The sequence below is a fragment of the Phalangium opilio genome, unplaced genomic scaffold (assembly GCF_054372755.1).
Source record: "Phalangium opilio isolate 3A_F unplaced genomic scaffold, DU_Popi_V2 ptg000232l_1, whole genome shotgun sequence".
Classification (NCBI taxonomy): Eukaryota; Metazoa; Arthropoda; class Arachnida; order Opiliones; family Phalangiidae; genus Phalangium; species Phalangium opilio.
In genome coordinates, this window is record NW_028324223.1 from 2,472,341 (window position 1) to 2,500,110 (window position 27,770).

Sequence of the window (27,770 nt, forward strand, 5' to 3'; positions counted from 1 at the left end):
TGGCAGCTGTAGCATAGATCACATACCCCTCCTTGTATTCACACCATGCCGTAGCGGGATCATTACCGGGCACGAAAGGTGGGGGACTCTTGAATGATGACATGATAACGGGAGATGCGAAGAAATATCCGACTTGCCGCGATAAACGTTATAAATAACCGGAGACGCGACAGCCCTATTTTCCGTAGAGCGTTGTTAGGTTTAACCCTTGGCGAACGCGATCGCGAAATATAAACTGATAAACGCGAGGCGGGTGGTGTCTCGTTAATGATATCCCACCTCTATCACCATGTTATGTTTTGTGATTAAACGACGACTTATTGCGCAGTATAGTAACTTTATTTATTCATGACTAGATTCAAGAGTCCCGACATCGCACCTCGTTAACGCTTATATAAGCTTCCTCCGAGAACGGAGTATCACATCGTTTTTTAGCAAAGAGTACAAAGTTTAGTTCACTTAATTTAGTTCAGTTCAGTTCACTTTATAACAGCGCGTACGAGTATGGGATGGTAACAAGCGTAACACTTCAAGAATTATTGACCCATATACCCCTAGCATTCGAAGGACAAGCTAAGAAATGGTATTGGAAAAATATTAATCATTTTCATACCTGGAATGACTTTGAAAATAAGTTTAAAGAAAAATATTTGGGAGACGGTTATTCCAAAATAATCAAGAGAAAAATTCAAACAAGAAGGCAGAGACCTAATGAGAGTCCTGGAGATTATGTGCAGGATATGATTAACATATATGATGAATTACCCTCTATCCCCTCTGAGCAAGCTTCGATTAGACCATATAATTTTTGGATTAATGCCCGAATATGAAGCCCTATTGAACCTGAAAACTTGTACCACAGTTGATGAACTTTTAGAGGTAGTAAAGCAACTTCAACCAGTGATGGGAATTTTACACCCTAGAAATCAAGGAACAAACGAACCCCGAAACCCCTTCATCAACAAATTTTGCAACTATTGCAAGGAATACGGACATTTTGTTTATAACTGCCCAAATAAAAGAAGTAGACCGCAAGAAGTAACCTTACCCCTTGAATCGTATCTTAAATCAGCTAGGCCTAAATGCTTTGTATGCAATTCTACGGACCATATGGCTCGAGATTGTCCCCAAAAACAAAACTATCAATTAAAAGAAAGAATAAACGAAGAGCAAAATACCACTCCTCAAAGAACAGTTGAGATGACTGTCCCACAACATGAAAACTCAATTAACGTGATAAGTAATTTCGTCCCTACTTTTTACCTCTCCGAGTGACGTATATCACGGAGAGGTTCTAATTTCGACATGTCTGTCTGTCTGTCTGTGTGTCTGTGTGTGTGTCAGTCTGTTGTTATTGACTTACACCCCAGGGGACCGCGTTCGCAGTTTTCAAATCGGAGCAAACGTTTTCCCAAATTCCGGACCGCATTTACAGTTCCCGGAAATTTGGAAAATTGTATTCCACTTACAATGGCTATTATCCATCGCCTATCTAACACCACTGTCCTCAGGTCATTTGTCCATCTTACTGACTTCTATAATCCACCTTCATCTGCTCTTTGTCCATCCCACATGGACACCAGTCTGTACACACTGGCTTCTACTCACCACCATTTTCTGGTCTTTGTCCACCCCACTTGGACACCAGTCTGTACACACTGGCTTCTACACACCACCATCTTCTGGTCTTTGTTCATCCCACATGGAACACCAGTCTGTAAACACTGGCTTCAAATCCCCACCATCTTCTAGTCTTTGTCCATCCCACATGGACACCAGTCTGTACACACTGGTTTCTACGCACCACCATCTTCTGGTAATTGTTTTTGTCCATCCCACATGGACACCAGTCTGCACACCTGGCTTCTACTCCATCATCATCCTTAAGGTTAAGACATACGCGGCGATCGGCCAGGGTTACGAGAAACGTCCGGCCTCCCTAAGGTGGGGCTTCCACCAAAGGTTCACGCAATTGCGCTGTTCTTATCCATAGCTGCGATTCGAAACCCTTATATACTACCTATTTTAGTAAGGCGAAGCAACCGGCGTATGCTTCATTTCAAACGCCAATATTAGTCAAGTCTCTCAAGAATGTTTAATTGTTCTTTTTTAAAACGATGTAACGTTCAATAAGGCGAATAACTAACGAAGAAAATATTAAATATTAATTATATTTATTTTAATATTTAAGATAATCTTGTTTCTCAATTCAAAATTAATACGGAAAGAGTTAAAAAGCAGTCTATGTTATTGTCTGTGTGTGTCCGTCCGTTATTACACTAGTGCCGCAGTGCGCTGCGATAGAAGTTCGTTTTGTTTTGATGTGTAAAGAAATCCTACTGAACCATAATATTCCCTTTATCCTTAATATAAAGTGAATATGATGAAATATTTTTCGTAATTATGATGCATTTAGTGCTTTTGTAGCTTTAAAGCTCTGTTTCATTTTGATATTCCAAAGATTAATTTTAATATTATTATTTGAAATGGCTGTTTATATATTACTTAAGCTATACTACATCTGTATATAGAATAATCCTTTGTTTAGTAATTTCATGAAGAAAGCTAAGATCTAAACTCCGGCGGGTATATCCAGTATTACTTGCAATCAGCTTAGTGAAATATAGAGTAAATAATTGAGGCCTGAGGTGAAGTAAACTTTGGGTTTTGATTTTCGTGTCTGAAATGAAGAGACATCAACGGTTCAGAGTGACCCGAAAGTTAAATACACTCTTAAATAATCAGGTTAAGATTTTATAATAGAAGAAAAGATCATGGTGGCAGTTAGATTAGTAGGGCTAAACTACAGAGTTTTATTCTCTTTATGGTGCGCATTGACTATCAGTGCGTCTAGCTACAATTTAGCTTTGGTATTATTTAACGTTAACACTCATGTTGGCAAATTAAGAATATTGTTGAGGTGAGACGAGACGATAGTGTTTACACTGCTAACCAGTTGTGAATGTAGCTATCAGAATATAGGGTAAACAGGTGAAGCGTAGACTTCATTTCCTGTTCTTTTAGCCATTAACTAATTTCCATGTGTCCAAGATTTATCCTTATTGGATGCAAAATGTCGTCTGCTTTACTGTATATTCGCTATGCTTGGAATACTGCTTCAATATTTCGTAAATTTTTACTTCAAACAAGTTGGGAAAACCAAAATATTACCTCTCCGAGGAGGACTACTTACAAACTTACTTACCCAGATATGGAAATGTTTATTTTTTTAAGAAAAAATACTGAAGTTAAAATTTATGAAATATTAAAGCAGTATACAAAGCATAGCAAATATACTGTAAATCAGACGACATTTTACATCCAATAAGGATATACTTGTACACATTAAAATCATCCGATGGGGGGAAAACGGGAAATGAAGAGCTAAAACTTTGGAGGGATATTACCTATACGTTTTTGTAAAGGCCCAATTTTCTACTCCTCAACTGTATACCCTCTACCTCTATGTTCAAAGCCATGTTCACAACAGGGTTGCCATGTAAACACTATCCTCTCGTTTCACCTCAACGATTTTCTTAGTTTGTCAACATGACTGTTAACGTTACATAACACCAAAGCTTATTTGTGGCTACACACACTGGAAGTAAATGCGCACCATAAAAAGCATGAAAACACGAAGCTATAATCCGATTACGATCAGACCTTTCACTGGTCTGGGCTGCGTCCAGCAGAGCTCCCCAAAATGACAGCGGATTTTGGAAACGTTTACCGGTGAGATCTGTCGTCATAGCTTTTCTCCGGTCATCGGTGTTTTAAAAATGACGCTAGCGCAATAAAGCGTGCAAGATACCAAGGCTTAACAAAAATTGTATGATAACGTATTTAAAGAGATACATAACAACAACTTTTATAATTAAAATTAGAAAGTAACATGTCTCTTTAAATTCTCGCGTGATCAACTGGTTTCACGCCAATTAAATAGCTATAATCCGATCAGAATCAGCAAGAGCTATTTGTATTAATTCCTCCATGTTCTTTCGCCAAGCTGAGAACTACGCGTTTTACGTCACGTTTTCCAAAAACCCGACGATTTTCTTTGAAGACCGCGCTGGCTCAGCGCTAAGCACCGTCCGTGACGTCAAATTCAAAAACAATATCCCGTCCTGTAGGACACTGCTAACAGCGCTGAGCTCTGCTGAACGCGGCCCAGATTTCCACCATGATTATAAAATCTAAGCCTAATTATTTAACAGTGTATTAACTTTCGGCTCACTCTGAACCGTTAATGTCTCTGCATTACAGAAACGAAAACCAAGCGTTTACTTTTTGGTTCACTAGGCCTATTGACAAATAAAAGTTCAAGAGATCTATATCGTTGCGTTCTTCTTGAAATCACTATAGAAAGGATTATGCTATATACAGATGTAGTATAGCTTAAGTAATATATAAACATCCATTTCAAATAACAATATGAAAAATCACCCTTGGAATATCAAAATGAAACAGAGCTTTAAAGCTACAAAAGTACTAAATGCATCGTAATTACGAAAAAGATTTCCACATATTCACTTTATATTATGGAAAAAGTGAATATTAAGGTTCTGTAGGATTTCTTAACACATCAAAACAAAGCGAACTGCTAACTCGGCGCACTAGTGTGACAACGGACAGACACACACAGACAAAAAAATAGACTGCTTTTTAACTCTTTCCGTTTTAATTTTGAGTTGAGAAACAAGATTATCTTAAATATTAAAATAAATATAACTAATATTAAATATTTTCTTCGTTAGTTGTTCGCCTTATTGAGCGTTACATCGTCTTGATAAAGAACAATTAAACATTCTTGAGAGACTTGACTAACATTGGCGTTTAAATTGAAGCATACGCCGGTTGCCTCACCATACTCAAATAGGTAGTATATAAGGGTGTCGAACTACAGCTAAAAGCAAGAACAACCGCAATTGCGAAAACCTTCGGTGGACGATCCCACCTTAGGGAGGCTAGACGTTTCTCGTAACCCTAGCTGATCCCCGCGAATGTCTTAATCCCAACGATGACGATGGAGTAGAAGCCAGGTGTACAGACTGGTGTCCATGTGGGATGGACAAAAACAAAGACCAGAAGATGGTGGTGTAGAAGCCAGGTGTACAGACTGGTGTCCATGTGCGATGGACAAAAACAAAGACCAGAAGATGGTGGTGTAGAAGCCAGGTGTACAGACTGGTGTCCATGTGGGATGGACAAAAACAAAGACCAGAAGATGGTGGTGTAGAAGCCAGGTGTACAGACTGGTGTCCATGTGGGATGGACAAAAGCAAAGACCAGAAGATGGTGGTGTTAGAAGCCAATGTATACAGATTGGTGTTCATGTGGAATGGATAATTGACTAGTCAGATGAAGTAATAGTGGCCAGGCGAATTGTGGATAGCCTCAAGTTTTAAATTTTCCGGGAACTGTGAATGCGGTCCGGAAATGGCGAACACATTTGCTTCGATTCGGAAACTGCGAACGCGGTCCCCTGGGGTGAAAGTGCCTGACACACACACACACACACACACACACACGCACACACATACACACACACACACAGACATGCCTGTCGATTTTAGAACCTCTCCGTGACATACGTCACTCGGAGAGGTAAAAAGAGAAATAATTCCATATCTAGGTAAATAACTTTGTAGTAGTAGACCTCTTGACTCGGAGAGGTAATATTTTGGTTTTCCCAACTTGTTTATCTTGACTTGTTGTTGTGAGCGTACTCGTGTTTTATAAAAGCATTAGTGTGATTATTTTTCCCGCCCGCTGGAACTATTTTTATTACCTCTCCGAGTGACGTATGTCACGGAGAGGTTCTAATTTCGACGTGTCTGTGTGTGTGTGTGTGTGTGTGTGTGTGTCTGTCTGTTGTTATTGACTTACACCCCAGGGGACCGCGTTCGCAGTTTCCGAATTGAAGCAAATGTGTTCGCTATTTCTGGACCGTATTCACAGTTCCCGGAAATTTCAAAACTTGAATCTATCCACAAATCAACTGGCCACTATTACTTCATCTGACTAGTCAATTGTCTACTCTATTTGAATACCAATCTGTACTTATTGGCTTCAAACACCACCATTTTGTGGTCTTTGTCCATTCGACATAGACACCAGTCTGTACTTACTGGCTTCTAACACCAGCATCTACTGGTATTTGTTTTTGTCCATCCCACACGGACACCAGTCTGTACACCTGGCTTCTACACCACCATCTTCTGGTCATTGTTTTTGTCCATCCCACATGGACACCAGCCTGTACACCTGGCTCCTACACCACTATCTTCTGGTCATTGTTTTTGTCCATCCCACATGGACACCAGTCTGCACACCTGGCTTCTACACCACCATCTTCTGGTCATTGTTTTTGTCCATCCCACATGGACACCAGTCTGCACACCTGGCTTCTACTCCATCATCATCCTTAAGGTTAAGACATACGTGGCGATCGGCCAGGGTAACGAGAAACGTCCGCCCTCCCAATGGCGGGGCTTCCACCAAAGGTTCACGCAATTGCGCTGTTCTTATCCATAGCTGCGATTCGAAATCTTTATATACTACCTATTTGAATAAGGCGAAGCAACCGGCGTATGCTTCATTTTAAACGCCAATATTAGTCAAGTCTCTCAAGAATGTTTAATTGTTCTTTATCAAGACGATGTAACGCTCAATAAGGCGAACAACTAACGAAGAAAATATTTAATATTAATTATATTTATTTTAATATTTAAGATAATCTTGTTTCTCAACTCAAAATTAAAACGGAAAGAGTTAAAAAGCAGTCTATTTTTTACCTCTCCGAGTGACGTATGTCACGGAGAGGTTCTAATTTCGACGTGTCTGTGTGTCTGTCTGTCTGTCTGTCTGTGTGTCTGTCTGCCCGTTGTTACACCCACGTGACCGCGTTCGCAGTTTCCAAATCGGAGCAAACGTGTATTCAATTTCCAGACCGCATTTACAGTCCCGGAAATTGTATTCCACTTACAGGCTATTACTCCATTGCCTGTCTAACAACTCTGTTCAATTGTCCACCCCACATGGACACCAGTCTGTACTTACTGGCTTCTAAACACCACCATCTTCTATTCTTTGTCCATTCCACATGGACACCAGTCTGTACACCTGGCTTCTAACACCACCACCTTCTGGTCTTTGTTTTTGTCCATCCCACATGGACACCAGTCTGTACACCTGGCTTCTAACACCACCATCATCTGGTCTTTGTTTTTGTCCATCCCACATGGACACCAGTCTGTACACCTGGCTTCTACTCCATCATCATCCTTAAGGTTAAGACATACGCGGCGATCGGCTAGGGTTACGAGAAACGTCTAGCCTTCCAATGGAGGGGTCTTCCTCCAAGGTTCACGCAATTGCGATGTTCTTGTCTACAGCTGCTATTCGAATCCTTTATATACTACCTATTTGAGCAAGGCGAAGCAACAGGAGGATGCTTCATTTCAAATGTCAATAATAGTCAAGTCTCTCAAGGTTGTTTAATTATTCTTTTTTAAAACGATGTAACGCTCAATAAGGCGAACAACTAACGAAGAAAATACTAAATATTAATTATATTTATTTTAATATTTAAGATAATCTTGTTTCTCAATTCAAAATTAATACGGAAAAGTTAAAAAGCAGTCTATTTTTTTGTCTTTGTGTGTCTGTCCGTTTTCACACTAGTGCGCCGCTTTAACAGTTCGCTTTGTTTTGATGTGTTAATATTCACTTTTTCCATAATATAAAGTGAATATGTGGAAATCTTTTTCGTAATTACGATGCATTTAGTAGTTTTGTAGCTTTAATCCTCTGTTTCATTTTGATATCCCAAGAATATTTTTTTATATTATTATTTGAAATGGATGTTTATATATTACTTAAGCTATACTACATCTGTTTATAGCATAATCCTTTCGTTATTAATAACGAGAAGAACGCTACTATGTCGGCCTAATAAACTTTTATTTGTCAATAGGCCTAGTGAACCAAAAAGTAAACGCTTGGGTTTGGTTTTCGTTTCTGTAATGCAGAGACATTAACGGTTCAGAGTGAGCCGAAAGTTAAATACACTTTTAAATAATCAGGCTTAGATTTTATAATTGAATAGAGCATCATGGTGAAAATCTAGGCCGCGTTCAGCAGAGCTCAGCGCTGTTAGAAGTGTCATGTTTAAACTGCAACCCTGTTGTGAATCTGGTTTTGAACATAGAGGGTATACAGTTGAGGAGTAGAAATTTTGGGCCTCTACAAACACGTAAAAGTAATATCCCTCCAAAGTTTTATCTCTTTATTTCCCGTTTTTCCCCCATCGGATGATTTTAATGTGTACAAGTATATCCTTATTGGATGTAAAATGTCGTCTGATTTACAGTACATTCGCTATGCTTTGTATACCTCTTTAATATTTCATAAAATGAACTTCAGTATTTGTTCTAAAAAAAGAAACATTTCCATATCTGGGTAAATAAGTTTGTAAGTAGGCCTCCTCTTGACTCGGAGAGGTAATATTTTGGTTTTCCCAACTTGTTTGTCTGTGTGTCTGTCCGTTGTCACACTAGTGCGCCGAGTTAGCAGTTCGCTTTGTTTTGATGTGTTAAGAAATCCTACAGAACCTTAATATTCACTTTTACCATAATATAAAGTGAATATGTGGAAAGCTTTTTCGTAATTACGATGCATTTAGTACTTTTGAAGCTTTAAAGCTCTGTTTCATTTTGATATTCCAAGGATGTTTTTTAATATTGTTATTTGAAATGGATATTTATATATTACTTAAGCTATACTACATCTGTTTATAGCATAATCCTTTCTATAGTGATTTCAAGAAGAACGCAACGATATTGGTCAATTGAACTTTTGTTTGTCAATAGGCCTAGTGAACCAAAAAGTAAACGCTTGGGTTTGGTTTTCGTTTCTTTAATGCAGAGACATTAACGGTTCAGAGTGAGCCGAAAGTTAAATACACTTTTAAATAATTAGGCTTAGGTTTTATAATCATGGTAGATATCTGGGCCGCGTTCAGCAGAGCTCAGCGCTGTTAGCAGTGTCCTACAGGACGGGATTTTTTTTTTTTATTGAATTTGACGTCACGGTGCTCAACGCTGAGCCAGCGCGGTCCTCAAAGAAAATAGTCAGGTTTTTGGAAAACGTGACGTTTAACGCGTAGTTCTCAGCTTGGCGAAAAAACATGGAGGAATTAATACAAATAGCTCTTGCTGATTCTGATGGGACTATAGCTATTTAATTGGCGTGAAACCATTTGATCACGCGAGAATTTTAAGAGACATGTTACTTTCTAATTTTAATTATAAAAGACGTTGTTATCTATCTCTTTAAATATGTTATCATACAATTTTTGTTAAGCCTTGGTACCTTGCACGCTTTATTGCGTTAGCGTCATTTTTAAAACACCGATGACCGGAGAAAAGCTATGACGACAGATCTCACCGGTAAACGTTTCCAAAATCCGCTGTCATTTTGGGGAGCTCTGCTGGACGCAGCCCAGACCAGTGAAAGGTCTGATCGTAATCGGATTATAGCTTCGTGTTTTCATGCTTTTTATGGTGCGCATTTACTTCCAGTGTGTGTAGCCACAAATAAGCTTTGGTGTTATGTAACGTTAACAGTCATGTTGACAAACTAAGAAAATCGTTGAGGTGAAACGAGAGGATAGTGTTTACATGGCAACCCTGTTGTGAATATGGCTTTGAACATAGAGGGTATACAGTTGAGGAGTAGAAAATTTGGCCTTTACAAAAACGTAAAGGTAATATCCCTCCAAAGTTTTAGCTCTTCATTTCCCGTTTTTCCCCCATCGTATGATTTTAATGTGTACAAGTATATCCTTATTGGATGTAAAATGTCTGATTTACAGTATATTTGCTATGCTTTGTATACTGCTTTAATATTTCATAAATTTTAACTTCAGTATTTGTTCTTAAAAAAAGAAACATTGCCATATCTGGGTAAGTAAGTTTGTAAGTAGTCCTCCTCGGAGAGGTAATATTTTGGTTTTCCCAACTTGTTTTCTATATAGATAGCGTTTATGTCAGGTGTTCACGCTATGATTGCTGGGCGGAGCACCAAAATGTTAATGTACTACTTTATTTTATAAATATCGTACAATTTTCCAACAAAAAATTAGGCCTAAAACCTTGTATCTTAACAAAAAATCTAACCCTAAAAATTTCAAATTTTAAAATTCAAAAAGGAATCACGTGGAAAAGGGGAGGGGTGGAGGGTATCACGTGATATGATTCTCGAGCTCTATTCTTGATCCTAAGGGGTGAAAAGGGGGGTTGCACGTGCAAGAACTAGACAATCTTCGTTATGGATGTTAAGCCTTTGTTAATCGGGCCCTGAACGTAGGGCAAAATTAACTTAATTGCTTGAATAACCACGCCTTTTTTACTGGAGTTGAGTAGTGTGTGATTACCGAAACGCTTAAGATTGTCAACTAAGCCACGCGCCTTAAGCCTCGGCTTCCTGAAAGGTGGTATGCATTTATTTAAGCTTAAACCTTAACGGCGAAAATTACAAATGAACTTTGGGTTGAAAGGCTATTACGGGGAAACCCCCATGACGACAAAAGCCAGAGACCAAAGTTTTGATTAGTTAGACGTGCCTTCCTTCCCCCGGTCCTTTTTCTCTCTCTGTCTCAAATTTGGGAATGTATAAAACTAATTGGAATTATTGTGACCCTTGTTAATTTCTATGCCGGCTTTGTGGGCTGGACTTGAACTGAAATTTCGGTTAGGTTGGGTTGCAACGCGAGTTCCTAGGCGTGTGCAAGGAGCAGGGAGATAGATTATTAATTCGTGACTTAAAATTCTTCATAAGTAATGATTAGTCTAGCTAACTCATCCCACAAAATCCGCCTAGATACGTTAAATCAAAATTATTCCTATTAGTTGTATGCATTCCTGCTGTATTGAAAGGAAGTATTGTAGTATTTAGAAATATTGGTCTATTTTTACACTCAGTTTTAAGATAAAGTAATTAATTTTCTGGCTTTTTTTATAAACAAAGTCCATGATAAGATTCGTTAAATGCATCTGGGCTAAGCCTAAATGTCTTTAGGAAACTGTCCCTTACATTCCTGTGGAATAATTAAAGCCGAAGGAAACTAATTTTAATGATTAAAGATATTTCTGATGGACTTACAGAGAGGCTTTAATTTGCTAAGAGGTCGAATTGAACAAATACAACAAATACGGTCCTCGCTCGCTTTCGCTTCCCCAAAATAGGACCCCGATGGTATAGAAGTACTTGTTTCGATTAGTATACAACTGTCTTAATGTCTCGCAATCAACTTAATCTTACCGAAGGATCCAAGAGAGAGAGAGAGAGAGAGAGAGAGAGAGGGGGGGGGGGCTGGAGGAGCGTGGGAGGACGAGGACATCTCCGCTCTCTAGGGTTATGGGGGTCCTTTCCGCAAGTGTGGCTGGCTGTGGCCTAGCTTATTTTCAAACTAGATCAATTCTAGCCGAGGCCTAGCAATAGCACCATGATGAGGTAGTTGAGATGTTTTGCCACAGAATTGTTTCAATACACCTATGTTAACCTGAATATAGTGTTCCTTCAGTATCTGATCTACCAAAGAAACCTCCGGTTTATTTCTCTCTGCGGTAGCCAAGGAAGTCAAAATGAATGTTTGTCCTAATACTTAAGCTATACCGAGTGGTGTCTCTTCGTATAAATACTTTGGTGCAGTCAGCATAGGGGTGCTGGGTGCTTTTAGAAGTCCGTCCGTGTATATTGATGACCCATACGCGTTTATTTAAGCCAATAGAGACGTCTTAAGAGGGGTAACTTATCTTGCCTATACTCAAGACGGGTTAAGCAAACATACTTCTAATAATAGTGTTCACTACCACTTTACAAGAGTACAATATTATCAAGAAGCGATATCTAGTTTATTAGGGAGAAGGTGTAATAAATTCGCGCCACATTTCTAGCAGCTTTATCTCCAGTCCAAACGTAGACGTCTCCGAAGTTAATCCCCGCCGCCTCTAAATTACAACCAGCCAGCATCTCATTGGTTCTTGAAAACTCGTGCACGTCAGCGCGACGCGAATGAAGAGAAAATTACAGTCATATTTTCCGACGGAGGAGAGGCGAAATAGGCCGACCTCGAGATAACTAGTTCGAGAAGGAGAACGAAAGTTGAAGCGAGTCAGTTGAAGTCTTAAGTACACTCGGTGGTGGTTAATTAATTTTGCAGCTAGGACCTATTCCATCTAGGCACTCCTATTTAGTCCGCATAACTAAGCCCCCTTTGACAGCAGCGCCTCCTCACTCACCAGGCCCCTCCCTCGCTTTACCTCCTCGAATCTATGACCTACCTCACTCACTCACTTCAAAATTACAAGCCTTTCAGTTTGTCATGACCAGAGATTAGTTAAACAAACTTATGGAACATAACATATCACTTACAAACTTATGGCTGGTTATATGTATAAAGAAATGACTCCATTTCATTATTTCCTCCAAGGAACAAATCTCACGCATACATACCGAGATTTCCATGGGCTTTTCTTTACCTTCGGTTGCTGGCTGGACCCTAACGATTACGGGCCTAATCTTTTTGGCGGGCTGTTGGTATTTCGCGCCAAAAAAGAAAAAGTTAACTTTCAAAAGTAGATTAGGCTTAGCGAAAGAGATATGAATGTATGATTTATATTTATCATGTTACTTATGCTTCTAAATTACATATTGAATATTGACATATTTTTATTGATAACAAATCATTTTTATCCAATTTTTTCTTCAAGAAAAGAAAAGAAAAGATAAACGTTATCTATTTGATGTTAATTTTAATTGGTGACGTCAGTGATAAAAATTAAGATGTGATTTCATTTTGTTAGTATATGAAAGGTTTTTCTCGTTGACGGTTGTATTTTATACGGAAGTAATATAGTTCTATAACTTGTGATTAATTATGAGTTTGCGATGGAAATTTTGAAAGGAAATTATTGATTAATATGATGTTAAATTGCTGCAGCCCGAATCGAGTCAGGTAATGTCTGGGTTATATACGAAAAACACTCAAATTACAACCTTCATCCTTTAATTTCCAATTATAATTACGGCAATTATTGTAATTATATTAGTTATATATCTCGTGCCCCAAAGCAATTAGCGATAATTTGATCCATTACGTTATTACTATAACCGAAGAATATCAGGGTTGCCACAGTATCTGCTGGGAAAGTTTTGAAAATTAAATTTTTGTGGTAACCATGAATTTCATGGGTTATTAATGATTGTTAAGAGTGTTAATTAAAAAGATATTATTAATTTACTTGAAGATTTGGATTGAGCTTTAAAATAGCTTCAAAATGAAACAAACCGCGTCCAAATCGGATAACAAATAAAGAAGTTTGAAAATACTTGAGAAATGACTTGCGGTCATGTTTGAAAATTTCAAACTTCCTTATTTATTATTCGATTCTCACGCGGTTTGCGCCAAATTAAAGCTCTTTTCTTGTACTACTTAATTATGTATGTGATTACAAACTATCTTTGAAACTTTGATGAAAATTACTCAAAAATGGCATACACTTGAGGGGAGATAAGTTTGAAAATTTCAAACTTCCTTATTTATGACTCGATTTGGACGGGGTTTGCGCCATTTTGAAGCTCTTTTAACGTACTATTCAAATATACGTCAAAACCCCTTTTAGTTCGCTTGGCAAAACGCAAAACACGCCGGTTTCCGACTCGAAATTAACTCTGTTCAAATATTTATAGGATAGCTAGGAATATTTAGTATGTATTATTACCCCTCCAGCGAATTCATCGCACGCCTTTAAATAGTGAAAACACGGGATTTCCCGTAGTAAATATGAAACACGCTTCATGCATAGCGTTTGTTTCTCTTTAAAAACCAAAAAAAAAAAAAATCATTACTTCGTTATTACAATATTTTCCCAGAATTTTTATTTCTACCACAATTCAAAGCTAGATTCGGTGTATCATAACGACATTTAACTTCGCATGTTCCCCGCCCTTATACATGGTTTAATCTCAACCTTAAAAAAACCCGACAAATAAACCTTATTTCCAAGCGCATATTTCAGTTTGGTAGACTGTATCAGAAGTAAGATGAGACTAGAAGTAAAGAGCTCTAGCATTGGTAGTAGATCCTGGCATTAGTGAACAAATTTGAGGATTTTATGTCGCTTCCATCGCGCCTACACTAGACTGAGAAAAAAATTGGTCGAGTTCCAAAAACATTTCCTACCCCCTTCCCCTCAACCTAAAGCCGCCGAACACAGACGAAGCGGGTGCTTGAATCTAGTTCGGCCGTCTACCGCCACGCGCGAGCGTGTCACGTTTTGCAAGGGAAAATTCAGAAACCGCTACCAGAGGGCCAACCGTTGGTGTCTTATCAAGAATATTCACTTGCGCCAAGTGAAGAATTTGGTTAGCTCAGTACTTCTAGTCTCATCTTACTCCTGACTGTATTTATATCAAAAACCGAAATCGTATATTGTTTTAGGGTTTATGACTTTACGTAACCATGGCAACAAATATTAACGTGAATTATACGCTACGCGTGTGTTTGTGGTTTTTTTGGTTCGTCTATTTAAGATAGGTTTAGGTTTTGTTGAGAGCCCAACCGGGTATGAATTGGTACAACTAAAATATGCCCGTATTTGTTACGGTAAAATGATTTAGAGTTATTGCGTTCAGCCAACTGTATCTATTACAGTCAGAATGATTAAAGTCGTTTAAATATTAATCAAAAATGTCTTGATTAGAATCAAGACCTAAAAAGTATCGATAAGACTGAGGTTATCACTTGTCTGAAGGATCAGATATTAATTTTTCTTTTTAATTGAAACTTAAATGCATGCTTAAGAAAAAACAACGTTCCATTACCGTTTTCCGTTGAAATAAATTATTTTACTGCTAATCAATTTCAAAAATTTACTTATCTCGGCTTTTCGACCACAATTCCATTCCCCGAAAACATTTTATCATTACATTAATTACTTTTGGGAGAGTACGTGTATGGTTTAGCGTTCCTAAAGACGTTACATCCCCATTCGAGACCGGCACGCTTCGCAGTGGAACATTTTAATTATTCTAAAACCAATGGCGCCAAATTCAATAGGGGCAGTAAGATTTTTACTCGCGGTTTTTGCAAAATGATGTAATATCAAGTGTACTTTAGTCAACCGTCGTATTGTTCTCTCTCATAGTTCAGGGCATGATCAGTGTTACTGCCCAATTTCTCTCTCTAGTTTCTAACAATGGTTAGAGACTATTTGACATGGCACGGCACAACGTTATATACATTTGTAAATTCAAAGTAGCACAAAAGGAAAAAGAATCCATTTTTTAATATTTTTGTTTGAAATAAATAAACTCATTAGTTATAACTAATATAAAGTCAAGGGAATGGCACCGGTAATGAGCAGCAAAAAGAGAGGAAAGTTTGCTTCCAGTTAGCAGAGGGACATGGTAGTGAAAATAGTAATCTAGAATTTTGTTCGTTCAAACCTTAATATATCATGAAAAATTCAAGTGAGGAGGCAACACTACCTAGAAAGATTGATTTTGGCAGATAACAGCGAAAAAATTATGTTCTGCACACACTGGGACTATGGGGGAGTTTCAGGGCCGCAGGTCGCACATGATGAAATTTCAACTCCAGTTTACATCAATTCTCCCTGGTCGTACTAGTAGAAGGTTAAGCTATAGTTTGCTCAGGTCCTGTTAGTCTAGAAAGGGTTATAGTACTTGTAACTTTTAAAAGGTTGTTTTCATGGCTAAACAGACCGCTATTACAGTTTTTTATTGTTTTATAGGTTATTTGAACACGTTATCTCCCAAAAGTAATTAATGTAATGATAAAATGTTTTCGGGGAATGGAATTGTGGTCGAAAAGCCGAGATAAGTAAATTTTTGAAATTGATTAGCAGTAAAATAATTTATTTCAACGGAAAACGGTAATGGAACGTTGTTTTTTCTTAAGCATGCATTTAAGTTTCAATTAAAAAGAAAAATTAATATCTGATCCTTCAGACAAGTGATAACCTCAGTCTTATCGATACTTTTTAGGTCTTGATTCTAATCAAGACATTTTTGATTAATATCTGTTCCTTCAGTCTTCATTTTAATTAAGAATGTTAAGAAACTGTTTTACATTTTCAAAATCTGCACTTAGCAGAAACATGTATAAAGGGGACCATAACTTTAGCTCAATCAGACATTTATTTATAATGATACTTCAAAAAAAAACCTATATCATTAAAAGTTTGTATTCTTATTGTAATTAACATAGTACAATTTTTTACAATCATTTATTGAAACGCGAGGCGCCCCCCTAAAAATTCCAGAAATAGGACCAAATTGACAATTTTTAAAAAATTTTAAAAATGCTGATTTATGTCCGTTTAACATTCGCTCAAAATTGTCATAAGCCCAATATGAAATTCGGATATCCTTAAAATTTCACAAAGACGATCCGAGATTGTCAATTTCAAACTTTTTTTGTAGCATAAACTTTTTGATATTAAGCTTAAAACCTTAAACAAAATATAGCCAGGGCTACCCTAAAAGTTCACAAAGATGATCCAAGAATGTTAATACGCCTAAAAAGTGCCATCTTCAAAATATGTAGCCGGGGAAAAGAGAGCGCGATCGAGTGGGCTATGCTAGTGGTTGGAAATCGCTGGGGTTGGGACAGGGATAAGGGAGTTGAGATGGATTGGAAATGATGATGGGCGACCTGCAGAACTGTATCTCTCCCAATGTACCTCGCGCACGCCCCTACCCTTGGTAGGCGATTGCTAAGTGCTGCCGCGTAGCGCCATTTTATTTGTATGAGAACTAGCTTCTATTTTGAAGATAGAGGGAGCGCCCTTTACAATTTCGTCCAGTACGACCCTACCTAACCGCTGAGGATGCTGGGAGGACTATGGTGCCGTAGGTGTATATGGAGTATCCTATGGAGCAAATTTTTACGAAGGAGAGAAGGGGCAAATAGTACTATTACATAATCAAAGGATATGCCCGTATATCTAATATAACCAGAGTTACGAGCTTCCAAAACTTAGTGGAATGTTAATCCTATGGAGGAGGCAAAGTACCTACAAGTACATACAAGCACCCACAAGTACCTAAAAGCACCCACAAGCACCCACAATTACCCACAAGTACCTACAAGCACCCACAAGCACCCACAATTACCAACAAGTACCTACAAGCACCCACAAGCACCCACAATTACCCACAAGCACCCACAATTACCCACAAGTACCCACAAGCACCCACAATTACCCACAAGCACCCACAATTACCCACAAGTACCTACAAGCACCCACAAGTACCCACAAGTACCTACAAGTACCCACAAGTACCCACAAGTACCTAAAAGCACCCACAAGTACCCACAAGTACCTACAAGCACCCACAAGTACCCACAAGTACCTACAAGCACCCACAAGCACCCACAAGTACCCACAAGTACCTACAAGTACCCACAAGTACCCACAAGTAATCAAAATTACCCACAAGTACCCACAAGTACCTACAAGTACCTACAAGTACCCACAAGTACCTTCAAGCACCCACAAGCACCCACAAGTAATCACAAGTACCTACAAGCACCCACAAATACCCACAAGCACCCACAAGTACCCACAAGTAATCACAAGTACCCACAAATACCCACAAGTACCCACAAGTAATCACAAGTACCCACAAGTACCCACAAGTAATCACAAGTACCCACAAGTACCCACAAGTAATCACAAGTACCCACAAGTAATCACAAGTACCCACAAGTACCCACAAGCACCCACAATTACCTACAAGTAATCACAAGTACCCACAAGTACCTACAAGTACCCACAAGTACCCACTAGTACCCACAAGTACCCACTAGTACCCACAAGCACCCACAAGTACCCACAAGTACCTACAAGTACCCACAAGTACCCACAAGTACCCACTAGTACCCACTAGTACCCACAAGCACCCACAAGTACCCACAAGTACCCAGAAGTACCCACAAATACCTACAAGTACCCACAAGTACCTACAAGTACCCACAAGTACCCACAAGTACCTACAAGTACCCAGAAGTACCCACAAATACCTACAAGTACCCACAAGTACCCACAAATACCTACAAGTACCCACAAGTACCTACAAGTACCCCGAAGTACCCAGAAGTACCCACAAATACCTACAAGTACCCACAAGTACCCACAAATACCTACAAGTACCCACAAGTACCTACAAGTACCCCGAAGTACCCACAAGTACCCACAAATACCCACAAGTACCCACAAGTACCCACAAGTACCTACAAGTACCCACAAGTACCCACAAGTACCCACAAGTACCTACAAGTATCCACAAGTACCCACAAGTACCTACAAGTACCCACAAGTACCTACAAGAACCCACAAGTACCTACTAGCACCCACAAGTACCCACAAGTACCCACAAGTACCTACAAGTACCTACAAGTACCCAAAAGTACCCACAAGTACCTACAAGTACCCACAAGTACCTACTAGCACCCACAAGTACCCACAAGTACCTACTAGAACCCACAAGTACCCACAATTGCCCACAAGTACCCACAACTACCCACAAGTACCCACAAGTACCTAAAAGTACCCACAAGTACCTACAAGCACCCACAACTACCCACAAGAACCCACAAGTACCTACAAGCACCCACAAGTACCTACAAGTACCCACAAGTACCCACAAGTACCCACAAGTACCTACAAGTACCCAAAAGTACCCACAAGTACCTACAAGTACCCACAAGTACCCACAAGTACCCACAAGTACCTACTAGCACCCACAAGTACCCACAAGTACCTACAAGTACCCACAAGTACCTACAAGTACCCACAAGTACCTACTATCACCCACAAGTACCCACAAGTACCTACTAGAACCCACAAGTACCCACAATTACCCACAAGTACCCACAACTACCCACAAGTACCCACAAGTACCTAAAAGTACCCACAAGTACCTACAAGCACCCACAACTACCCACAAGAACCCACAAGTACCTACAAGCACCCACAAGTACCTACAAGCACCCACAAGTACCTACAAGCACCCACAAGTACCTACAAGCACCCACAAGTACCTACAAGCACCCACCAGTACCCACAAGTACCTACAATCACCTACATGTACCCACAAGTACCCACAAGCACCTAAAAGAGCCCACAAGTACCCGCAAGCACCTACAAGTATCCACAAGCACGCACAAGCACCCGGGCAAAGCACCTACAAGAGCTCAAACGCCATGTTTCTCTTGCTTAATATCCCTCTAACGGCGTGAATCACGACAAAAACGCCGTAAGTCCAATATAAAAAATTAGGGCTAAAATGCATGTCTCTAACAGTGGTAAAACGCCGTAATTCCTATACCCAAAACAACGTAAGTCAGAGTATGTGTTAATAATGATAAAAATCAATACTTAAACTTAATTGATCTTAATGAAACTAAGAAAAGGCACATCTATGGACTGTTATCTTTCATTTAAGATGGTTCCCAAACGTAACGAATGATTAGTTTTCTTTATACACGATCCCAATTAAGGTAATTTTTCAAAAAAATCCCATGTTATCTCTATGGAACAATATAGTATTTTTCACCAAATGTCTGATTAATTTTATGGATTCTAAAACCACCCTTAACAACTTTTTTCATTATAGAATTAACTATTAGTTGGATCTCTTTGAAATTTAAACCACATAATTAGGGCCCAAATTTTAGTTCACTGGCAAAATTTCAAAGCAGCAAACACAATACGAAAAAAGTTACGGCCAATCAAAGAACCCTCCTTTAGCATTAGAGGCAGTATCAAGTCTTATCTAAGAGAGCGACCGCTCTCCTAGAATTAATTAAAATTGTTTACAAAATATGGGAGAAAAAGTCCTAGGCCGTTGCGCGTCCATCGGTAATCTAGCTTAAATACCAGCCGTCGGTAATACGGCTAAATTACCAGTCGTCGGTAATCTGGCTTAATTACCAGTCGTCGGTAATCTAGCTTAATTACCGATCGTCGGTAATCTAGCTTAATTACCGATCGTCGGTAATCTAGCTTAATTACCGATCGTCGGTAATCTAGCTTAATTACCGGTCGTCGGTAATCTAGCTTAATTACCGATCGTCGGTAATCTAGCTTAATTACCGGTCGTCGGTAATCTAGCTTAATTACCGGTCGTCGGTAATCTAGCTTAATTACCGGTCGTCGGTAATCTAGCTTAATTACCGATCGTCGGTAATCTAGCTTAATTACCGGTCGTCGGTAATCTAGCTTAATTACCGGTCGTCGGTAATCTAGCTTAATTACCGGTCGTCGGTAATCTAGCTTAATTACCGGTCGTCGGTAATCTAGCTTAATTACCGGTCGTCGGTAATCTAGCTTAATTACCGGTCGTCGGTAATCTAGCTTAATTACCGGTCGTCGGTAATCTAGCTTAATTACCGGTCGTCGGTAATCTAGCTTAATTACCGGTCGTCGGTAATCTAGCTTAATTACCGGTCGTCGGTAATCTAGCTTAATTACCGGTCGTCGGTAATCTAGCTTAATTACCGGTCGTCGGTAATCTAGCTTAATTACCGATCGTCGGTAATCTAGCTTAATTACCGATCGTCGGTAATCTGGCTTAATTACCGATCGTCGGTAATCTAGCTTAATTACCGGTCGTCGGTAATCTAGCTTAATTACCGGTCGTCGGTAATCTAGCTTAATTACCGGTCGTCGGTAATCTAGCTTAATTACCGGTCGTCGGTAATCTAGCTTAATTACCGGTCGTCGGTAATCTAGCTTAATTACCGGTCGTCGGTAATCTAGCTTAATTACCGATCGTCGTTAATCTAGCTTAATTACCGGTCGTCGGTAATCTGGTTTAATTACCCTTAATTGGTAATCTTGTTTAATTACCCTTAATTGGTAATCTAGATTAATTACCCTTAATTGGTAATCTAGATTAATTACCCTTAATTGGTAATCTAGATTAATTACCCTTAATTGGTAATCTAGATTAATTACCCTTAATTGGTAATCTAGATTAATTACCCTTAATTGATAATCTAGATTAATTACCCTTAATTGATAATCTAGATTAATTGCCCTTAATTGATAATCTAGATTAATTGCCCTTAATTGATAATTTATTTAGTAACCCTTAATTGGTAATTTAATTAGTAACCCTTAATTGGTAATTTAATTAGTAACCCTTAATTGGTAATTTTATTAGTAACCCTTAATTGGTAATTTAATTAGTAACCATTAATTCGTAATTTAATTAGTAACCATTAATTCGTAATTTAATTAGTAACCATTAATTCGTAATCTAGTTTAATAACCTCTAATTGGTAGTCTACTTTAATTAACTCTAATTGATAATTTATTTTAAGAACGTTTAATTGGTAAACTAGTTTAATTAACTCTAATTGATAATTTATTTTAAGAACGTTTAATTGGTAAACTACTTTAATTATTTAAATTCGTAATCTAGTTTTTTTATCTTTAATTGGGAGTCTAGTTTAATTATCTTTTATTGGTAATCCAGAATAATTAGCAGGGAAAAGTTAAAATGTTTATTAAGCTAGTCTCAATTTGACTATATCCGCGACAATTTAGACCCGTTTGTTTTGATTGCGTCGCTGTAGCGGCCGCGTCAACGTCACTGCAGCAATATTAAAGCCGTCTTATCTCACTATCGATAGGCCATTCCAACCAAAAGGCATTAAGAAGAAACAATCGGATTATTATGAGGCAACTATACGTTAAAAAATGCCAACATTGGTCTCGCTGATATTTCCCAATAAAACAGTGTATAAATGCTAAAATATCGCAGATTGGGGTAGTTTTTAAAATTTAAAATTAAACATACTTAAAATTAATTTTTCTCAAAAACCTTAAAAATGGTCCTAGAAAAAGGTTTAAATTTTGATATAAAACCATTCCCAAACGTAACAAACGAATATTTCATTTCAAAAGGGTGGCCACAAAATGGCGAAATTTGAAAAAAACTCCATGTTATTTCTATGGGAAAATTTAACTTTTTCACCAAAAGGGCTGATTAATTTTATGGAAATGAAAACCACCCTTAGCAACTTTATTTTTTATACAATAAACTAATGGGTGGATCTTCTTGAAATTTTAACCACATATTGAGGGCCCGAATTGTAGTTCTGTGGAATTTTTTCAAAGCAGTTAATACGATACAAAAAAAGTTATAACCAATCAAAAAACCATCCTTATACATTAAAGTCGGTATGAGGTCTTATCTAAGAGAGCTATCGCTCTCCTAGAATTGTTGCTGCTTAATCCGCCATACCAGGGTAGCTCTGAGCTGGTATTGAAAAAGAGAAAGTAGTACTATAATAGCTTCCATAGCGGTTTTTGTGGACCATGTTGTCAAATATAGTTCGACTCAAGGAGAACGGGGGGAGCGAGTCAATTGAAGTTATAAGTACACTCGGTGGTGGTTAATTAATTTTGCAGCTAGGACCTATTCCATCTAGGCACTCCTATTTATTGAATCTGCATTACTAAGCCCAAATTTGACAGCAGCGCCACCTCACTCACCAGGCCCCTCCCTCGCTTTACCTCCTCTCGAATCTATGACCTACCTCACTCACTCACCTCAAAATATTACAAGCCTTTCAGTTTTCTAAGTTACCAAATATTAATTAAACAAACTGTTGTATTATGTAAAAAACTAAGTTAAAAAACTATTTTATCTATTGACATAAGATTAAACTAGAGTGAAACCGAGTCTTCTTAATCGGTAGAGATATTTGAAGGAACCACTTCTCTTAAGAACATCTACCATGTAACAACGCGTACTTTTTATCGTATCAAATTAATCTTTTATTATGCACAAACGTTTATTAAATTAATCAATTAGAAAACCACAACGTGGTGTCAGAAGTGGGGTCTTTTTATAATTCGTGCCCAACCACCCACTCGCGTATCGTTACAAATATGATGGCCTCCTTCAAAAGTCCGGAACCTTTTACACCTGGGAACAGTCCAGCAGAAGCCTGGGAGGCTTACAAGGAACGCTTCAAAATTTACGCAATTGCCTCAAAACTTAACAAGGAAGAACATGAACTGCAACTTAACGTCTTTCTACACGTCATCGGTACGGAGGGACTACGGATTTACAAAACGCTCTCGTTTCCATCTACCATCGTCAATCGTACGCTACAAAACGTCTATGATGCCTTCGATACCTATTACAAACCATATCAAAACGTAACCTATTCTCGGTACAAGTTCTTTACAACGAAACAAGAGTCAGGCGAACCATTTGATGTCTACCTAACGAAAATCAAAACCCTGGCAGCCCAATGTGATCTGGACAAACTCAACCTGACGGACTCGCTGGTAGCCACCCAGATTGCGATAGGAACGACCAATGCCAAGGTTCGAAAACAATTACTAAAACTAGAACCACTCTCGCTGAGCCAAGCTATAGCCATAGCCCAAGCTGAGGAAACGTCCATGCAGCAGGCCCAAGTAATCAATCCAACAAAATCCATACTCACCTCCTCACACGGCCAGCCAGAGCAGGAATGTTCTATTGTACATGAAGTTAATAGCCTCACTAACGTCCAACATTGGCGCGACCGCCAATCTACAAGCCAATTTCAGGCACAACGGGGTCGGCCAAGGACTCGCAACCACTATTACCACCAAATCCCTCCAGACAGAAACAATTTCCGCCCAACCTCGCAATTTCGATCCGCTGTGCCGCCACGACGTCGCCCAAGCCAGAATCCTACAACTTCAGACCCAACCTGCACACGATGCGGTCTGCGACACCTGTCACACCAATGTCCCGCAATGGGATCCACCTGTCGGGCTTGCGGAGGACCGAACCACTGGTCAACTGTTTGTCGTGCCATTAATGAACTTAATGCTTATCTACCACCTTCCCGTTCCACTGACGAAGAACACGGACACAACATCCGACGTGTAGACGAACTAATGTATGACCACAACCACCCAAAACAAAATAACGAATTCTTGTACTTATCTTCTTTGACACTACACGCAAGATTTGCGAATCTGGAAGATGACCATCTCTGGCGGGCACAACTCATGGTGGCGAATACACCGACCACCTTTAAAATCGATACGGGCTCTCAAGTCAATGTTATTCCGGAAGCACTGTACGCTCGGCTACATCCACGACCCGCCATGTTAACCCCAAGACACATCATCAAAGCATATTCTGGGCATGCTGTCGAAGTTCTTGGTATGACTCAACTCATCTGCTCCTCAAACCTTGCCTCAATAGCGCTCGACTTCTATATAACGCCAAAGGATCAAACTCATATCATTGGTGCGAGTGCATCTCGAAAACTCGGCCTAATCACAAGATTACCGCACAATGAACATAGCGCAATTCCCCCATTCATGGCACTCCAACCAGCCGTTGGCTTTAGGACTCCACCGCAAGCTACCGCGTCCCTACATTCTTGCACAGTGCCACCTGATGTTGCGACTAGCACGCCACAAGAAATAATGAAGAGATTCCCTGATGTTTTTGACACGGTAGGAAAACTCCCTGGACAATATCACATGAAACTTAGCCCGGATGCGATCCCAACAAGAACACCAGCCCAAAAAATCCCGATCCAACTGATTCCACGGGTTCAAGCCGAAATACAACGCATGGTCGCTGCACAGGTCATAGTTCCTATCACCGAACACACAGAATGGCTTCATCCAATGGTCGTGGTTCCCAAACCAGGCAATGACATCCGCATTTGTCTGGATCCGCGCAATTTAAACAAGGCACTATTAAGAGAACACTATCCCATGCCAACATCCCAACAAATCTTCTCAGAGTTATCTGACGCCCAAGTTTTCACCGTATTGGATGCCAAATCGGCCTTTTGGCAAATCGAACTTACACCCGAGAGCTCTCGAATGTGCACATTTTCAACGCTATTTGGAAATTTTCGATTCACGCGTCTACCCTACGGGATATCCACTGCTTCTGAATACTGCCAAAGGACAATGAATTCTATATTTGGCGATATACCTCGAACACGAATTGCCACAGACGACTTCCTTATACACGGTTCAAACGAAGCAGAACACAACAAAATCCTATGTACAGTATTGGAACGGGCGCAAAGAAAAGGACTGAAGTTTAATTCCAAAAAGATTCAGCTAGCCGTTACCCGCATCAAATATCTCGGTCATATCATATCTCCCAAGGGCGTCGAAACTGATCCGGAGAAAGTTGGAGCGATCAGAGAACTACCACCACCAGCGGACAAACCGGCACTACTAAGATTTCTGGGCATGGTTAACTTCATGGCAAAATTTATTTCTGGATATTCCGAACGAACTGCTCCCCTACGACCTCTTCTCAAACAAGACACAGTATTTCGATGGGACGAAACCCACCAAGACGCTTATGACGACTTGAAACAAGCCATCACTTCAGCGCCAGTGTTAACATTTTATAATCCCAAACTACATAACACTGTATCCGTCGACGCTAGTCAACATGGAATTGGTGCCGTACTTCTGCAGCAAGGCAAACCGATTGAATACGCGTCGATGACCTTTACATCCGCCCAAACGCGCTACGCTCAAATTGAAAAGGAGCTGCTTGCCATATTATATGCATGCGAACATTTTCATTATTATGTGGCAGCCGCCCCACTAACAGTGCAGACAGACCACAAGCCGTTGCTTACCATTATCCGGAAGCCGTTCCATCTTCTCTCTCCGAGGCTGCAGCGCCTAACATTGCGGTTGGCGCGGTATGACCCGACATTAATTTTTGTTCCTGGTACCAAGCTTTTCATCGCTGACGCCCTTTCGAGAGTACCTCAACCCAACTGCACAATGACAACGGACTTTTTGGAAGGTCCCGCCGCAACAATATATGCTCTGACCACTCTTTTTTTCAGATGACCGACTCCGAAAGTTCCAACATGCAAGAAATCAAGATCCTGACCTGCAACAGATTCAAAGCTACGTGGAAAATGGCTGGCCCTTGCATCACAAGTCAATCCGTCTTCCTGGCGTAAAGGCATTCTGGGCACTACAGGAGGAAATACACTCACAGAACGGACTCCTATACAGAGGCGATCGTCTGGTGGTTCCGGCAATACTACAAGGAGATACCATGAAGCAGATACACGCCATACATCAAGGTGTTACAGCTTGTCTCGCCAAAGCCAAAATGAATGTATACTGGCCGACCATGACTGCCGACATTACCAGATTTATAGCAAATTGCCCCGTTTGCAAGGAACGAGAACGCGCAAACACTGCGATGCCCTTACAGCCCTTGACAATTCCACCACATCCATGGCACACGGTCTCGTCTGATCTGTTCAAATTCCGCTCTAAAAACTATATCCTTCTGATTGACCACTTTTCGAAATATGTAGAAGCCCAAGAATTGACAACCACGAACGCTGAAGCTGTCATCAAGTTCCTAACACCAAATTTTGCCCGCCATGGTATTCCAAGACGTTTTCTTTCGGACAATGGACCACCCTACTCTTCATACATGTTTACGAAATTTCTCGAAAAATGGGGCGTGGAACAAATCACATCGAGTCCTTATCACCCACAAAGTAATGGATTAGCAGAACGCATGGTCCAAACGCTAAAGAACTACCTAGCTAAATCGCAACCTGAAGGCAAAGACCTCAATCAAATCTTGCTAGAATACCGGACGACTCCATTGGAAAATCTTCTCACACCGGCAGAAATGCTAATGGGGAGAAAACTTCGTAGTCCCATCACAATGAATGACGCATCACTCAACCCGAATTTTCCGACACAAGAAATCATATCTGGACTACGACACAGACAGTTCACCATGCAAAGACATGCTGACACGAAACCGCACAGAAATCTACGTCCACTCGAGATAGGGGAGAAAGTCTGGTACTTCGTGGGAACACGTTCTTGGAAACCGGCAATAATCCTTCAAAAAGCTACCTCCCCAGATTCCTACATCATAGAAACGGAACAAAATCAAATTTTCCGGCGATCAAGAATTCACCTTCGCCACCAAATTCAACGAAAACCTGATAATCAAAATAAACCAGCAATTCCGAGAAGGATTAACGAACAAAGATTTCAACACGACTCACGTGCTAACCTTCTTGAAGAAGCTTTCAACAAAACACCTAAAGTGGCTCATTATGCGCACAAACCGGTCGCTGTGACAGAGACGAGGTCTCCGAGATCTTCCAGTGTATTGACAGATCACTCCCAGCAATCATCTATCCTCCCCAATCTACCCGATACTCATGAAGTAGATGCTAACCACCCTTTAGAATCACACATCGAGAACCCATCAAGACAATCTCTGCAAGAGACGTCAACACGTGATGAGACCGGGCCAAGGATGATCCCACAACCAACTGCTCTAATGAAATCTCGACCACCAACCGTTCCACCTTTCCCACAAAGAACAGTCCAGACACCCACGTCATCGTATGGACGACCATTGAAAACCCCCGCTTGGTACTCACCCGCGTAGACCGTAAAAAAAAAAAAAAGCTTGTTGTATTATGTAAAAAACTAAGTTAGTTAAAAAACTATTTTATCTATTGACATAAGATTAAACTAGAGTGAAACCGAGTCTTCTTAATCGGTAGAGATATTTGAAGGAACCACTTCTCTTAAGAACATCTACCATGTAACAACGCGTACTTTTTATCGTGACAAATAAATCTTTTATTATGCACAAACGTTTATTAAACTAATCAA

The 27,770-nt window shown here is 39.7% G+C and overlaps 1 protein-coding gene across 1 annotated transcript; it reads left to right on the forward strand.

Annotated features, from left to right (window-relative positions):
• Positions 1-816: 816 nt before the first annotated feature.
• On the forward strand, positions 817-27,540 carry LOC149612787 (uncharacterized). The gene is made up of 5 exons (XM_089858254.1): positions 817-1,240; positions 22,918-25,642; positions 25,690-25,789; positions 25,836-25,905; positions 25,949-27,540. Exons 1-5 carry the CDS (start codon positions 817-819, stop codon positions 27,538-27,540), a joined length of 4,911 nt encoding a protein of 1,636 aa, XP_089714380.1.
• Positions 27,541-27,770: the final 230 nt, after the last annotated feature.